Source organism: Platichthys flesus, chromosome 10 (assembly GCF_949316205.1).
Source record: "Platichthys flesus chromosome 10, fPlaFle2.1, whole genome shotgun sequence".
Classification (NCBI taxonomy): domain Eukaryota; kingdom Metazoa; phylum Chordata; class Actinopteri; order Pleuronectiformes; family Pleuronectidae; genus Platichthys; species Platichthys flesus.
Window position 1 is genome coordinate 7,588,434 of NC_084954.1, and position 16,904 is coordinate 7,605,337.

The 16,904-nt window shown below is 40.2% G+C and overlaps 3 protein-coding genes across 5 annotated transcripts in view; all 3 read left to right on the forward strand.

The window, feature by feature from the left end:
* Positions 1 to 3,932, forward strand: part of pcnt (pericentrin) — a 33,241-nt gene extending 29,309 nt beyond the window's left edge. For 2 of the 3 annotated variants that reach the window (XM_062397011.1, XM_062397012.1), the window contains 8 exons: positions 48 to 254; positions 378 to 596; positions 908 to 1,134; positions 1,226 to 1,305; positions 1,398 to 1,518; positions 1,633 to 1,760; positions 2,126 to 2,275; positions 3,452 to 3,932. In XM_062397011.1, the coding sequence (XP_062252995.1) occupies positions 48 to 254; positions 378 to 596; positions 908 to 1,134; positions 1,226 to 1,305; positions 1,398 to 1,518; positions 1,633 to 1,760; positions 2,126 to 2,275; positions 3,452 to 3,483 (1,164 nt within the window). In that variant the 3' untranslated portion in view covers positions 3,484 to 3,932. The remainder of the gene's footprint in view (positions 1 to 47; positions 255 to 377; positions 597 to 907; positions 1,135 to 1,225; positions 1,306 to 1,397; positions 1,519 to 1,632; positions 1,761 to 2,125; positions 2,276 to 3,451) is intronic. The other variant, XM_062397013.1, reaches the window with a different exon arrangement.
* A 1,047-nt stretch (positions 3,933 to 4,979) lies between these two features.
* senp2 (SUMO specific peptidase 2) lies at positions 4,980 to 11,772 on the forward strand. The gene is made up of 17 exons (XM_062397650.1): positions 4,980 to 5,311; positions 5,985 to 6,046; positions 6,136 to 6,248; positions 6,611 to 6,677; positions 6,802 to 6,883; positions 7,050 to 7,218; positions 8,057 to 8,163; positions 8,262 to 8,344; positions 8,743 to 8,791; positions 8,868 to 8,940; positions 9,042 to 9,194; positions 9,281 to 9,412; positions 9,826 to 10,050; positions 10,256 to 10,335; positions 10,420 to 10,495; positions 10,580 to 10,675; positions 10,765 to 11,772. Exons 1-17 carry the CDS (start codon positions 5,133 to 5,135, stop codon positions 10,825 to 10,827), a joined length of 1,809 nt encoding a protein of 602 aa, XP_062253634.1. The 5' UTR covers positions 4,980 to 5,132; the 3' UTR covers positions 10,828 to 11,772.
* A 291-nt stretch (positions 11,773 to 12,063) lies between these two features.
* Positions 12,064 to 16,165, forward strand: LOC133962342 (transformer-2 protein homolog beta-like). Its single transcript, XM_062397910.1, has 8 exons — positions 12,064 to 12,237; positions 13,542 to 13,675; positions 13,784 to 13,943; positions 14,345 to 14,533; positions 14,644 to 14,759; positions 14,880 to 15,038; positions 15,242 to 15,312; positions 15,493 to 16,165. The coding sequence occupies exons 1-8, from the start codon at positions 12,205 to 12,207 to the stop codon at positions 15,501 to 15,503; spliced, it is 873 nt and encodes a 290-aa protein (XP_062253894.1). The 5' UTR covers positions 12,064 to 12,204; the 3' UTR covers positions 15,504 to 16,165.
* Positions 16,166 to 16,904: the final 739 nt, after the last annotated feature.

Here is a 16,904-nt window from a genome sequence, read left to right on the forward strand (position 1 = left end):
CACATTCAGGATAAAGAAGCACACCTGATACACATTTCTTACTATAGTGTGAGTTGGAGTTGTTGCGGAAGCAGGATCAGCAGCGAATGCAGGAGCTGCAACAGACCCTGGCAGAGCTGGAACGGGAGGAGAGAGAGATGGCTGCTCAGAGGATGTCTGGAAGGACCACAGGGCAACAACACAAGCCTGCATCCACACAACAGCAGCTCCAAACTGACGGAGCTCAGGCAGGCAGCTCACAACAAAACCAGCAGGTAAACAAGTGGTTATAATTATCACATACAGCACTGTTGTTGATATTATTGATGGTTATACTAGTAACAACTACAAACCTTTTATTGAATGTTAAATGTTAAAAAAAATCGTTCTCACTGTAGATTTCGGCCACGTCGCCATCTTCCACTCTGCTTGAGAAGATGTTAAGTGAAAACTCTGAGCTGACGGAGCGTGTGACATTGTTGAGTCAAGATAGAGCGACTCACAAACACAGACTCGCCTACCTGGAGCGACAGCTGCGCCACTCGGAGAAAGAGCTCGCCAAGGTGACGTCCGAAACTGAAAACAGATCCATCAATGACGTGATCAGCAACAGCAAGGTCAGTAGGAAATGGACCCACACATACACATACGCGCATGTTTTACTCCAGAGTTTTGTGTAACTCAAATAGATTTGCATAATCCTGGAAAGTGTTTTGTTGTATTTGTTTCAGTTTTTTATATTCTATTTTACCTAAAAATATGACATTACCAGTTAAAAGGTATCAAGGGAGCACTGACCTCAGAATGAAGCATCTTAATTGAATTAAGCCATGAATGTTACTTCCACCAGCCAAACGACCTTGTTACAATTGTCCATGTGCTGTTGCTGTAAGACACTGACGTAAGTCTTCTGTTTACTGGTTTGCAGGTGCAGCGTTTGTATGAGCGTTACCTGCGTGCTGAGAGCTTCAGGAAGGCTCTGGTGTACCAGAAGCGTTACCTGCTGCTGCTGCTGGGTGGTTTCCAGGACTGTGAGCAGGTCACACTGTGTGTCATCGCTCGTATGGGGGCGTGGCCCTCACCCCCACTCTCCTCTCTGCACCGACCCCTCAGAAGATTTAGAGCTGTTGTACGAGTTGTCATCGCGGTCTCAAGGTAGCGTTATATAATTACCAGCATTTAAAAGTAGTTTGAGAGACCTCAACATCGTGTGTGGAAAAATGTAACCCCTCACTCTGTGTTTCAGAATGAAGTTCCTGACCAGGAAATGGCAGAAAGCGATCAAAAGATTATCTGTATCTGGGACTGTCAATGGTCATGGGCCAGGTCAGCTCGATGAAGCCAGTTTAACATAATATTCATCAATTGTCTGTGTTTGTATGAGTGGGTGGATTTTTATATCTTACTGTCTATTTCAGGGCCTAAAGCTGAAGTTCTAAGACAGCAGCAGTCAAGATCAAATCACAACTCATCCGTGAACAGAGACACAGTGTCGTCTCTCGTCCCACCCAGCAAATCACCCTTCAGGTTGCACAACAGGTTTGGTCCCCACTTCTTCAAAGAGACTTTTAACTTGAGACATGAAATATTTAAGTTTAAGACTTAACAGTTGTGTCAGTCATTTAAAACTTATTGTTTTTCGTCTTCCTTCAGGTCGAACTCCAGTACCACTTTGCCCTCTGGGCATCCTGGGGGGGCGTCTCAGGATCCAGAAGGATCACTGACAGAATATATCAACCATCTAGAAAAAGTCCAACAACGGTTGGTGGGAGCCAGGCAAGGTGAGAAGCTTTACCTACAAGTTGGGTGAAAACAGGAAACTTGAATGGGCCAAAATGGAAGAAATAGCATCACTGGTAGTGGTACCGATTTCACAGTATCCTCCTTTATCCCACATTATCAAGCACAGCTTCATGGGTTCTGGGCACCAAATCAAAAAAGCGTGTGCGCACAGGGTGTTTTTGTTATTGCTTTGAGATGCACGCCTCTTTCCTTGGGTCACTTTTTTCTCCCCGGATGAGATCAGTACAAGACAGTACTCGTAATTATAGGAATAAATTTATGTTGTTATGGGCACCCTTATGCTTTCTGGGACGGTGTTATCATATCCCACAAAACATCTGTGCTCTATCGTCTCCCAACCCAGTAAGCAAGACTCATAGACTCGCTAAAGAGGAAAGGAAGATATGGTCACGCTCTTCCAGTGATATGATTGGTTATCGGCAGCGCTGGCTGCAGGAGAACAGGACGTGGCTGTACCTGAGCTGCTTGTCGCCACTTTACCTGAACGGTCCAGGTGAGTGTGAGTGTAACCGACTCACTCCACCAAACAATAAATGCTCCTCCCAATTAGTTCAGCAGTCACGGAGTGCAACAGATATTAGAGGTGACAACACTCCAGGTTTCGGACTCTCGTATAATTCATACCTGTGTGTCATGCTGTTGTTAATTCACATTTGGGATCATTTCTGCTGAGTATATTTCAAAGCATTTGAATGTCTTTAATTTCAGTACATGACAGAATCATACAAAAATCAACTTGCAGAGATTTAAACTTTGCTTAAAAATTAACAGGAAAACTTGTTTGATGTGAAATTATTTCAAGCTGACATCCTGTTGGTGTGGGGCTTTCTGACAAGTGAGATTTAAATCGGCCGTCGAGCTGTTGTATTTATGCATTTTCACAAAGGTTATTTTATGGTTTCTGTTTGGCTCATTCATCATGTGCTTCATTTACCCTCTTCTGTTTTATTTAAAAGTGTGAAATGTATCTTTGATCATTTATCACAATTTATATATTTCAAAATGTGTATGTATACATAATTCTTAATAAAAATGCACTGAATTATACAAAAACAATAACATAATACTACAACTATAATGATGAGCCACAACTGATGTAGTAGATGCAAAATTTGGTTATTTACCATCAGACAACATACAATTGCAGCTGCATTTGCTCGTTTTGTGGTTATACTGAATTTAATATTTTCACTTGAAGATGTTCTGTTAACCTGCCTTTGCAATATTATCTGTCATTTTCAGTCTGTTTTTTGTCATATTTTCTTTCCCTAATTTTGTATTTCGGATTTTTAAGGAGCAGCATATGTAGTAGTGACAGATACGCAGCCCCAATATAAATCTTCTAGTCTTTTTTCCATCAGAGCTGTTTTCTAATGGATGTTTTTGAACTGATTTATGCAACAACAACAAAATTTGATTACATAACTGATGTTAGCCTGTACAATAGTTCAGTTTTATCTCATTCATTTATTTATGATTTACTTTAAGCATTCTTCCTTTATAAGTAAAGAATGATGACTGATATTTTATCATAAAGTTACAGATCACAGCTGACTTAAGTCAAGATTCATGAATGCTGTTGCTATTTATGCAAATTAAATCTTGATGAAAAGTTTGTTTGTTGCTTTTCCTGATATTCTGGGTTTTATTTTTAATTTTTTTCTCTTAGGCTCATCTGTTCTCCAGTCCGACCAAAAGTAATCCGTCCACTGAACGTATGATTGTATCCTGTCTGCACATCATTCCAAAACTTTCCATGCCTTACACCCACGAAGAAATTAATATAGGCTGTAAGAAGATTGTTTTTCTGATGGTGTGAATTTTATACGTACATAAGTTATTTTTTTAATTTTCTAATGTAACTTTTGTATTATCTGTGCCTCAGTTTTTTGAAGGTCACTCTTTAGATGATGCTAGAACAAATGTTGTAATTTTGAATATTGCTGTTTGATATTTTTCTACTAATGTTTTATATCCTGTTGCTACAATGTACATATGTAGAGTAATGTTCATGTGTCCAAATGTGCACTGGTTTTACACTGGAAATCCATGATCAACATAGCTAGAGGTTGTATTATTGAACATTTGTTTTTGTATCATCTATGTTTCTACCATAAAGTTAATAAATAATTTAAATGTTTGACAACAAACCAATGGGACTGAGTGTTTTTTAAACAAAGAAACGTCTGTTTTTAATCTTCTTTTATTCAGCTTTACTCAAAAGCATATTTGTTCCTGTGGGAACTTGACTCCAGTATCTATTGGCCCTCCAGGAATTCTGTCTAAATACAGACCTACGAGATACATGAGGATTTATTTTTATTAATGAATAGGTCATTATACGGAAAGTAACCGTTATCTGATGTGATTTTGGATTTTTTTTTTTTTGTTATGGTTTATTAAATTGTGATTGCATGCAATGGCACATTCAAGCGAAAAACTTCACCATAGTATTCTTAAATCCATATCTACATATGTTTTCTATATGTAGAATGCATGTTTGGATAAATCCCTCAGCCGGTATGAGGTGTGCTGTACAGTCAATGAGGCGTACAGCCAGGTGATGACTTGCTTAGTCAAAAATGTGCGGCTCAAGAGGGCTGCCGAGCAGCAATCTGCGTTCTTTAAGGGGCAGCTTGCTGCATATTAGTATTAAAGGGAAAACTGACATGTATTAATATTACAGAAGAAATGTGTGTATAATAAGTATATTTTTATGTATTTGTCATATATGAATATTATATATATATATAATCATATATGACAAATACATAAAAATATATATATATGTCTCCTTTTGTTGTGAGACTGCACTAAATATAAATGTACATGTATATAATTAAAGACATTTAAATAGCTTTAAAATATCAAAAATGCCTTATACATTTTTTTATTTTTTCGGTTATGTGTTCCTTTTGAATTTTACTTGAAATATTTGTATAAATTACAACATTTCTAATGTCATGTTTTTGACCATAATTACGCAATAGTGATGAGCTGAGGAGCTCCGCAGCAGCCAATCAGAGTCTGGATGTGCCTCTGACGCGATTTACTTCGAAGATCAGGGGTTCGTTAGTTCAGTGACCCTGCACACACCGCTTGTGTCTCCACCCAGCTGCAACGGTGCAACTCCGCCCGCTCGGCTTTCCGTCGACACACAGAACGCTCGCACTGCATGAAGCTGTCAGTGACGCACAGCCGCCGCGCGTCCACACAGCGATGCTAATGCTATGCTAAAATAGCGGCGGAGCGGTCTGTGGCGCACATCGTCAGCCCGACGTCCTCTCTGCGGCGAAATAGTCCTGGACCGCGCAGAAGACCTCGGTACACTTTTCTCGTATTTGTCTGGGATGTATGGATGGATAGTTGACGGCATCTCGTCGCTGTTTGAGCCCGCTACGGGGCAAAACCCCACCGAGTGGCCCGGGAGAGGGTACGTGAGCGGGGAGACAGCCACGCGACCCTCCGTCAGAGACGAAACACAGCGGCAGCAGAGTCACGCCAGAGCGGCTAAACGGAACTATCAGAGGTCGGTGGTTGAGCAAAAGGTTTATTTTTTTACCCCTCTTTGTATTAATGATTAAATTCTACGTGTTAACACTCACCGGCTTCGGGTGCTAATCTATCAAACGTGTATAAACTCGGGTTGGAAGTCAGCCACCTGAAGTTCTCACGGTGGTCTGACCGAGACTAATTGATTGATTGATTAGTTAATGAATTAATAAAGTTGTGTGTTTAATATCCTGAATATCGCCTGCTGTTGTTGCCAAGTTGTTGTGTTGTTAGCACACTGTTAGCATAACACAACAACTTTCACAGGTGAGCTGAACTTGTCCATATTAACACATATCTCTTTTTCATATTAGGACTCTCATATGTTAACAATATCACTCTTGAAAATGCAAAGTAGTGTAAGTGTAGATTTGTATAAAAGTGAAATAATCACGTCAACGACAAGTTCATCATCATCAAAAACACCCTCGACGATGAAGGCGATTCAACACTTCTCCAAAACAGAGTTGATGACATGAGATAAACAAGGACTGAACATTATCAACTTAAGAATTATTAATGGCAATGCTTTTATATTATGCCACATTGCCACTTGTTCATGATAAACAACCTGAAGGTGTTGTCGCATCTTCATCGATTGAGATATTGTTAGAATCACTGAGGTCTAATTTTATATTTTTCTGTTACAGTCTTGATGTTGCAGGCAGCGTTTGCCACAGTGACCCTGTAGAGGTGAAAAGACGCAGACGAGGTTTGTTTACAACTAAGAACAATCTCAATATTTATTCCAGAGGTATAAACAGATGAATAAAGATGTTCACTTGTTGTCCTGTGCTTCAGATGTAGTCATCAGCTTTTTGAAGAAGACTGTGGCTGGGGTAGCGGGTTTGCTCAGGCTGCGCAAACCTCTGACGACCAGGCATGAGAAACCCAGACGTTATGAAGACACACAGGTTTGTGATCCACGGATCCACATTTTCTAACCTGACCAGAAAATCCTGAGCATTAAAACCACGAATACAGTTTGAGTACTTCAAATTTCAGCCCTTCCACATGTGGTGAGAAACACTTCTCTGAATATTCTTTACACAGACGTAAGAGAGCCACCCACTCACCATGTCCATGTAGTTTGCATATACAAAATAAACCTGCTAAGACCTACGTGGGTTGAGTTGGGAAGAATATTGCATTTGTGACACGTTCAGCATTACACAGTTGTCAAAAGATCAGGAAGTAAGCCCAATTATTGTGTGATGCTCGTTTCTTATGATTGTTTTCTCCATCTTTTAATGTTGTTGTATCTCTGTGAATTCAGCCTGTCACGTTGATGGGGATAGATGAGCTCAACACTTCATGGATGAACACTACTGAGTGGAGAATGGGTAAGTGGAGGCAGCTACTCCTGAAGGAAATACAGTTTTTTAATGCTTATTTGTCTCATTCATACTCTTATTGTATTATCCATTCTTAAATCACATTGTAATTTTTGTAATCTTTATTCCATAGATAAACCAGTTGGTGGAATGAATGACAGGGGAGGCAAGAATCCCTTTCAGAGCTCCTCACCTCCTCTAATGAGGAAATACAGGCAAGATGTCCAGTATTTGATATTGTCCTCATTAGTGGCTGCACCAACAACTTTTCATTAACTAACTACTGATTATTCTTGTAGAGCTGCCATATCGTTAATGATTCCACAATGTCACCTTTTGAAGAGGCCCCCTTGCTTATGTGTCAAACCTTTTTGAATCCAGTGGGACGACTGCATGCCTCCCTGACAGAGGGAAGGAAAGAGAGAGGAGAGGCTCTCTTCAGCTGCTGCCGCCGAGGTCGACTATGAGGATGGCAACCACTCTCTCCGACCCGACCTACAGTGGCTTCGGTCACAACCGCTGCTACAAGCCCAGTCTGACTGTAGAAGAGGTGAAATACTGAATTGTTTGTAATAATCATTGTTGTACATATATTATTTTGTATATTTGAATACTTCTTTAAACATAAACAAGTCTACTGGCAGCAGAGTGGCATATTTTACAAATGAAGAGCAAACTTAAATTACACAAACACAAATAAGTTAAACACATAATCCAGGCTAAACGCGATAGTTGCTGCCAAATGCGTCAGGACAGCTGACAAAAAAAATCTGTGTGTGTTTGTTAACGTGTATTTTAATAGGCTTAAAATGTCACTGCCCTTTCACTAGTTCACACGTAAGTCTGGTTATAATTAAATTTGTGTATTTCATTAAATTAATGGAATTGTAGCTTTAGTCATTCATATGCAGCCCTTGCAATGTCAAACAGACATTCGAAAAAATACGAAAAAGTAATTCACTGTGCGAAGTCGGGTTAGGATCTTCTACGAAATGGGGATGTCATGTAAAAAAAAAACTTGATTGGTCAGTAGATTGTTCTTTCCTATGTGTTGATCTGTAATTTCAATCATGACGTGCTGTGAAGCAGGTTAGGTGTTCAGCATACGTTACTTTGCCTATTTTCCCTGTAGAAGGGGAACCCTTGTTAGCAAGTAGCCTTACTAAGCACAACTCCTGTCTCTTGGCTCAGGCGTCTCTTCTATAAGTGTAGTTAACTGGCCTCTACTTGTATAATTGCTGTGTAATTAAATTAAATAACTTGTGCTCCTCAGCATCCAGATTGCAGTTTTGAGTTTTATATTTACCAAGAGAATCGGCTCAATAGTCGTGCTTTAAGACTCTGTACCATTTGTCTGTGTTAGTTATGTGTTTCTGCTTCGCCTCCAGACCATAAAGCAGAATAATAAGGAGCACTATAGGCGCTTGCTGGAGATGGTGACGGACCAATACAGCAAAAGTCAACCACTGCCTTTCAACCAAACAAAACCACAGGAGTGAGTATTCAAGTTGAGTTTTTGGGAAATTCCAACAAGATCCACTCAACATTTAACTGTTTGACATGAACTGATCCTTTTATTCTTTTGTCTCCCAGTGAGTCGCTGTCACAGAGTGATCACAAACCTGCTGCTTCAGGGAAAACGTTTGAGTCGGTGCCCAGGAGGACGGGATGCACGGGTAAGATGCATAGACTTTAGGCACCTTCAAAGGAGGTAGAATCTATAAATGTATCGGTTTTGAGTGAAGCTTATATTTCTTCTATACAAATCCCAGGCAGATGTAGTTAAGTCCAAGACAGCAACTCACAATTATTTTAATTAAATGAATTATAAGAAGTCATCATGCAATCATGCTGTCATAATTTTCTAAATCCCAAGATGGTGTCTTCAAATTTCTTCTTTTAGCCAAAAATCTAAATTTGATTTACTATCACAGAAAATATTGATGCTGCAGATCGTCACACCATCACAACTCCTTAAATTAACAGATCCTTCACACATCTCACAGAAACCATTTGTTTTCATCAGTAAAAATGTTTAAGTATCGTTGAACTGACATTTGTTTCTGTTATACAGTTGCCCCAAGCATGTTTACATGGAGAAATCCATCTGCAACTAAGGACAGGTTAGTGTAGTATTTCCTCATATGTGTTTGTGTCGATGAATTTTATTTCTCTAACCTCTGTATGTATCATCTCCAGGAGGGGCGGCCTGACTTTCAGCAAGTCTTTTAGTGGCAGTTATGAGAACACAGAGCCCGTGAGGAATACAAAGGTAACTATTTCCCTCTATCTGTCATCCAGAGTGTCACAGCCCTCATGCAGTTATAATGGAAACCTAAATGTGACTTGTTATGTCTGGCTGTGTATTGGCAGAAACAGGCTGCAGAGTTGGACCTCTCTGCTGAAGTAGCGACTCGCCTCAGTCTAGTGGACAGAGAGACTCCTGCTGTCAGCCTCCCTGACACACACACTGCATTCACAGCACACGCGAGGCACAGCGATGAAGACATACCCAAGCTGACAAAGGTAAGATAAAATGTTTCAGATACTTGGATTTATTCTTACTGTGTATCCATAAACTTTATTTAACTGCATTTCTTGTTTTTGTGTAGGAAATGGCAGTGGAGGTGAGCGGTGCGTTGGCTCAGAGCGATCCCAACCTCGTTCTAAGTGCGGCTTTCAAACTTCGCATCACACAGAGAGACCTGGCCACGCTGCAGGAGGGCAGTTGGCTCAATGATGAGGTAACGTCCAGTGAGAATTCCTCAAGAGCGTCTCCTGCTGTTACAAATGTTGACACTTCTCACTGGGTTAGGGGTCGAATCTTTCAGTAAAATATGGAAATCAGAAATCACCAGACATGTTCTGTTTGTGGCTGGAAGCAGCTACTATAGCTAGTTGCTATGGACACAGATTGTTGCGTAACCTGCTTTCTCAAATATGGAATTCCAAATTAACGGTTAATGCAAATGTGATCATTACATAGTGAGTGAGATATATATATATTGCTATATATAAATATGAATTATAAATCAATAGATCAACCTATTGTTTTGCAAATTGTATTCTCCTGATCAAATTAAAGACAGTCAGTTATGTGACCTATGTCTGGTTTCAACATGTACTATATTTTGCTTCCTCTGTTTCCTCTGCCTAGGTGATGAACTTCTACCTGTCCCTGATCATGGAGCGGTGTTCTGTCAAAGCAACAGGATTAAGAGTCTACTCGTTTAGCACCTTCTTCTTTCCTAAGCTGCGGGGTGGAGGAGGGGGGCAGGCTGCAGGACACACTGCCGTGAAGCGCTGGACCAAGGCCGTCGATATCTTCCTCTACGACCTCATCCTGGTCCCTCTGCATCTGGGTGTCCACTGGGCGATGGCTGTGAGTCAGAACAACCTTAGTTGAATGTAGATTGATTATGTATTCCTGTTTTATTCCTGTAGATTGATTATGTATTCCTGTTTTATTCCTCACTGAAGATGGTGACTCTTGACACATATTCATCTGTATTCCATCAGTTGTTCACTTGGAAATCAAAACAATGGTATTAATCCTGTTTTAACGTAACTTCTTACTCTCATTCTAGGTCATTGATTTTAATTCAAAGACAGTGAAGTCATATGACTCAATGGGCCAGAGACATGATGACATCTGCAGTCAATTACTGTGAGTCCCCATTGTGCTTTTAAGATACAGTTATCTGATCAATTTAAGCATATTTATGTAATTGACATTGTGCTCATTTTCCAGACTCTATCTTAAAGAGGAGCATAAAGTAAAGAAATGCAGAGAGCTCGACAGTGCCAAATGGACAATAGGAAGTTCAGTAAGTTCAACTGGGATGAATGACGTGACTAAAACAATATGTCCGTCACTGTGCAGTTCATTTATAAATTGTGGTTTCCTTTAGGAGATTCCCCAGCAGAAAAATGGCAGTGACTGTGGTGTTTTTGCCTGTAAATACGCTGACTATATCGCAAAAGGAAGGCCTCTCACCTTCAAACAGGTATGAACTGTATATTCACCTAATATCATTGCTTTTCTAGAATTCTATTCCTCTAAAACTGAAAGTGTCATCTGCTTCTGTCTCTTCAGTGCCACATGCCGCTGTTCAGGAAGTTAATGATTTGGGAAATCCTCCATCAGAAGCTGCTATAAAGAGTCACATCAATCTCTTGTCCTTCAACCCCTGAACAACAGAGACTTTAATAATGGATAACAGAAGCAACATCTGTGTAGAGTAACCACATGGTGAATGGTGAAGGAAACAAAAAAAGGGCCAAAAAGTGGACAGAAATCGAACCCAGTCGGCAGTTCTGGTCCCTACAAAGGAAGCACAAGTCTTAAGAGTCGATCATGTCCCTTCTCCGGTCGGGGATATATATGTAAGTGTTTTGTAATCTCTGAGTTGTAATTGGAGACAGTATTAAGTTATTAGAAATGTATACAAGCTTTGGCACTACTGACAGAACAGCTTTTTTTTATTGACTTTGGATTGTTAGGTTTACTGGTTAGAAGTACTGCCTGAAGTGCCTTCAGCCCTCTGACACTGAGCTCAACACGCTCTTATTTTGTTTTTTTTTGTAAATTACTGAGTCACACATAATTATTTCCGAGTCTGAGGAGCTGGACTCAAAATTTAAATTGTTGTAGTCACTGATATGTCAATGTCATTTGGCTATTCTCTTCCAGATGCGATCAACACGGTGGATGGCAAATAAATACATTGGTTATGGAATTGCATCTCTGACGTAGAGATAATAAATTATGATACCTTCTTTTTTAGACAAATGCATGGTTGAATGCTTGTAATATATATAATTTGCTATTATTTATGACAGCCGAATGAGAGAACATTTTTGGAGTGCGTGTGTATAGTTTGTTTTTCCTCCATGAACGAGAATTAATAGTTGGTTGCCCATATTTAACATAAGGTATGTGAACCTTTTTATGATCAAAATGCAAGAGGCTACTTAAGGCTATTACATTGAGTAACACTAGAGCATACTGCTTAACAAACTACTGTACACACATGCATGTTTGAGATCATGCCATGAAAATGTGATTTTACTTTCCCCCTCTAATAAAGTATTTTTATTTAAATTGGAGTTTGACATTTTACTCGAGGGTTCATGTGGAGGTGGATGGAGTGAGATGTAGACTGAACAGGTTTAACACAGTTCATGCAGCTCTATTTGTTTTTATGAAATACCAAAGCAATACATTTCAAAGATTGAATGTATTAAAAGTTTGAATAAAGCAACATTATAAAGTCCAATGTGTTGTTAGAAAAACATTTACTTATTTATTAAAATGTTTGCGTTTTCAAAAAATGAATGTGTTCTTATACGCTTTTATTCTGAAAGTGCAACCGACACAGGAAATCGCCAGCTGTTTTGCTCGGGCAGCCCGTTAGCCGCCTCCGATCAGTCTCGTCTCTGTCGCGTTAAATCCGTCACTTTCACGTAGAATCTGTCGTTAAAGCTGCTTTACAACGTAGAGTTTGACGCATCTTTTGTCAGACAACGTAAAAAAATGAGTGACAACGAGAAAGAGTTCAGGGAGCAGGTGAGAAGATCCCCTTTAAAAAATAAGACGTTCAGCTGATGTTAACTTAGGCAGCTTAGCGGTGCCTGCAGGGCTGATGATGTAAACACACCTAATGTCTTCTGTGTGAGAATGTTCGTAGCTTCATGTGCTAGCAAGCGATGCGTTTATAGATAATATAGATTAATACAAGTAGCGTTAATGTTTGTTAACGTTTGCTCAGCTAAAGCTTGAGGCCGACAAAGCCCAGCTGCAGGTGTAGCCCACCTCTCTATTACTGACCGATATAACAGTGTTGGTGAATGGTTGTTAAATATCACTAAAAACCATCAAGGCTGCAACTATTGAATATCTTTGGCTAAATTTTATGAAATATTAATCGATTAATCGAAATGTTGATTTACAATAAATGTGTCTTAGCTCAAAAGGTTAAAACTCACAATTGTTTAAAAAAAAATGTTGGGAAAATGAAGCAAATAAGACGAAACAAGAAAATACTCTAATAAATAAATTGATCAAATTGTTAATTTGTGTTGCAGCTCTTGAGAATTGGTCAAGCTAGCATACAGACATGTATTCATCTGATCTATGTTCTATTGCAAATGTTTTCCTTGTACCTTTCTGGTTTTCCACAGAAACCAACATCATGCCTTATCACCCTTGTTTGTTCTTTGTTAAGGTTGAGGTTGGAAGAAAGAAAAAAGGCGGAAGACGAATTCAGATGCAAAGTTGTTGTGTTTGACGCAGATGGTGTTGATGCATGCTAATGTGTTGGATGCTGAACAGAAGCGGTCAAGATCTGTCCCCACTGCTAGTGTTGTAATGGCAGATGATAAGTGGGGGAAGAGGAGGAAAAAAGAAGTCATAATGTCAAAGAGAAGAAAGAAGAAATGAAGGGGTTGTTGTTGAAGTAATGAAGTTAAAGAAGTAATGAAGTTAAGATCAGAAGTTTACCAGGGTATGAGTAACTTCCTAACAATTTGCTCTATTTCATCCTGTTTCGTTCTGTAAAGCATGCACATTTTATTTCCTCTCTTTATCACAAACATCACTGGTCCATACTTACATATGTTTTAGGCTTATTTTTTGTTCAATCACATTTTCAAACTGAATCATAAAATTTCTACTTTGAACATTTGTACACATGTAAATCTTTATATAATCAAATTAAATTATTTTGTGTAAAACCTGTTAAAAACATAAAAAATATGGTGAACTCCTTCTGAAGTAATCACGTGGAGGGCGAGCGCCACCACCTTCTGACCCATAATTCCTGTATTGGTCAACCCTTGGCGGTAGAGTGATTCTGACCTCGGTGTGTCTAGGACTCTCGGCCCGGCTCGAGGAGCGCATCCCCTCGGGGCTCTGCCAAATCCACCAGCCACTCGCCAGCACGCTCCAAAGAGGGCTCCCGGCGATCCAGGTCCAGGTCTCGTTCGCGATCTAGATCCAAATCTAGGTAAGACGGGCTTCAGTTGGTTGGGATGAGTGGATTCCTAAACTACATTTCAGTTATTATGTATGTGTGTATTGGAAGTAGGTGTGTGACATCCATGTCTGTCCCCAGGTCCCGGTCCCACCGAAGCTCACGCAGGCACCACTCCCGCTCTCGATCCCGCTCTCGCAGACGTGGCTCCAGGAGCAGGTCTCGTAGCGGGGAGCACCGTCACCGAAGCAGCCATAGCCGATCCCCCATGTCAAACCGACGCAGACACATCGGTAACCGGGTCTGTAGAGCCTTTCATTTTGTGCTCTGTTCTGTGAATTTGACCTTTGTGATTGGATAACCTTCACAGCACCTGCACTGAGGTGAACTGGTGTCCAGTGTCTTTATTTGGGAAGAGCATGAGTGAAACCCCTTTTGTTGTGCGCAGTGAGTCTTTCTGAATTTCACATCCAAAGCCTGAACGTTAGAAATGCAAACCTTTTAATTCTACACAAAATCTGTCAAATCATGGAAAATCCGCTTTCACCTCTAACCTAATTGGAGCACTTGCTATTTTAAAGCACTCTGTGAATTTTCCAGCTTGTTCACGTGCATCAACTGAATGTCATATACAATGCACATGAATTTATGAACAGCTTTTTACACCACAGTATTTTCTCACTCTTCACTTCTCTGTCACAGACCAACCCAGACCCCAACAGCTGTCTGGGTGTGTTTGGTTTGAGCCTCTACACCACCGAGAGGGACCTGAGGGATGTTTTCTCTAAATATGGCCCCTTGAGTGACGTCAACATCGTGTACGACCAGCAGTCGCGTCGTTCGCGAGGCTTTGCCTTCGTCTACTTTGAAAATCGTGAAGACTCCAATGAGGTATGGAGAACGAGATGGGGCAACATTTAATAATTGTGTTGACTATTTACTTCCCATTTCACAGAAAGTAGGTTTTTTATTGTAAAAGTCTATTTGTGGTCGTGCTTTAGGCGAAGGAGCGTGCTAATGGGATGGAGCTCGATGGACGCAGGATCCGAGTGGACTTCTCCATCACAAAACGGGCCCACACCCCCACCCCTGGTATCTACATGGGGCGTCCCACATAGTGAGTGTTTCTCCAACATCATCAGCCTCATATATTTTTTAGAGGCAAGATATTTTCTGGAAGTTTCTGTCTGTGGTGTCTTCCAGGCTGCCAGTAAACTTAATCCTGTGTGTCTTTCAGTGGCGGTGGTGGTGGTGGAGGCGGCAGCGGCAGCAGCAGCAGTGGTGGTTCGTCGCGGCGCGTCTCCAGGGACTATGACAGGGGCTACGACAGAGGCTATGATAGAGGGTACGACCGAGACTATGATCGCTACGAAGACAGAGAGTATAGATCTTACAGGTAGGTTCTTTGTGGCCCGATTGAACCAATGAGAGGACTTCTTCTGTTAACACCTTTTCTAACTGAAATTGAGTCAGCCAGAAGCCTTTTAAAATAATTCTCAAAGTCAAATTCAGCTTTCAGAATTTCCTGATTCAAACAAATTGATTATTTCAGTGATCTTAAACATGTGGAATGATGGGTTTTTCTTTTTCTCTCTCCAGGCGCAGATCTCCATCTCCCTATTACAGCAGGGGCTACCGCTCTCGATCCAGATCCCGGTCCTACTCGCCTCGTAAGTTTAAACCATGTTTGTGTCGTTCAACTGCAGCGATTAGAATATATTGATTTATAAAAATTCAGATGTTCAACTTTCACACATTAGTTGTCATTGAAACAGATTGTAAGTTATTGGATCCACAAATAGTTAACATTTATTTAATATATCATATCCTTTTTGTCATTTTCTTCACAGGTCACTACTGAGCTGCATGAGAAGAGTCGACAGATTTAATTTTATGGCTTGTTTCTTTATATGTTTTTTTATGTTGTGGTTTATGTACCTGAATATTCTTGTTATCGGATGCTCGAGTTGCTTTTGTATTAAAGGTGAAATTGAGTTCTCCTGAAATGCAGTCTGTCAGAGAACCACAGCTCTTGTGATGATTTAATCTTGTTGGAAGAAACAATGAAAAAAGTGTTTTAATATTTATCAGGAGTGAAAATTGCGATGCTCCAGATCTGCGTCAAATACTTTGACTTTTCATTCTTATTACATTTTCTGATGTCAGTTTTTAGACATCAATATTGCTAATGAACACAAAGATAATAAGCAAAGTTTCAGCTTGTTTTTGATTGATTAGCTCGAGTCACAAGTTTTAATTTAGTATTTATGTTGCTGATTTTCTTGAGTAGTTTGATCACTGATGTGTTTTAAACACAAATTGTCTCTCTTTATAATAGTAGGTACTAAATGGGGAGGGTTTAAATATAAAAACTATGTTGCTCTGTTTATTTATTGTAGTAACATGTAATGTGCACTTTGCCCCGTGGATTTACAGGCTGGGGAGCTTCCAGTGATGAACCATGAAATCCGATCAAACATATGAAGTTTTTTTCCCTTGACAAATAAAAATGATTTGTCTGAATTCTCGTATTCAGCATCACTTCATTTTGAAATTTCCCATGAATAGAAACATGTTATGAATCTCATTAGGGTCGGATTATATTTTGCTAGCTGCTATGTACTGTATCTGTAATGCTGTGTGTACGTATCCCAGCAGCATTTTGAGTGAAAGCTGTTTTGGTTGCAATTAAACTTTCATTGTGCCAAGAAAGACTGGATAGAAAGACTGGATAGTAATCAAATACATAACTGTGGCCAAACAAGTCAGATAGAACAATATGGAATTTTGCACCTCTCTTCTCTCCCCTTCTTTTCCACCAACCTCTCATCTCTTCCACACCTGAGAGGCGGTGGTCTAGTGGCAGAAACTTGGACTATGGGCAGAGAAGGTCTCTGGTTCGTCTCTGGTTCGACTCCACGGAGAGACAACAAAAGACGAACCTGGATTGATCTGTCCAAAAATCCAAGGGTCTCCCTACCCTGTCTAGTGCCCCTGAGCAAGGCACCTTACTCCCCCAATATTTGCTCCCCGATTGATACATGGTCGCTCACTGCTCTGTGTGTCCTGCACCAGATGGGTCAAAAGCAGAGGTTAAATTTCCCTACCTGCATGAGTGTGCCTGTGCATGTCTGTGCATGTGTTTGGGATAAATAAATGCATCTTAATCTATCTAAATCTTAAACCTGTCCGCTCACCTCCACTCTGGTTTTATTTCTTGTTAAAGTTGAGTTGGTTCTCTCCACAATCTCCAGAGTTTTTT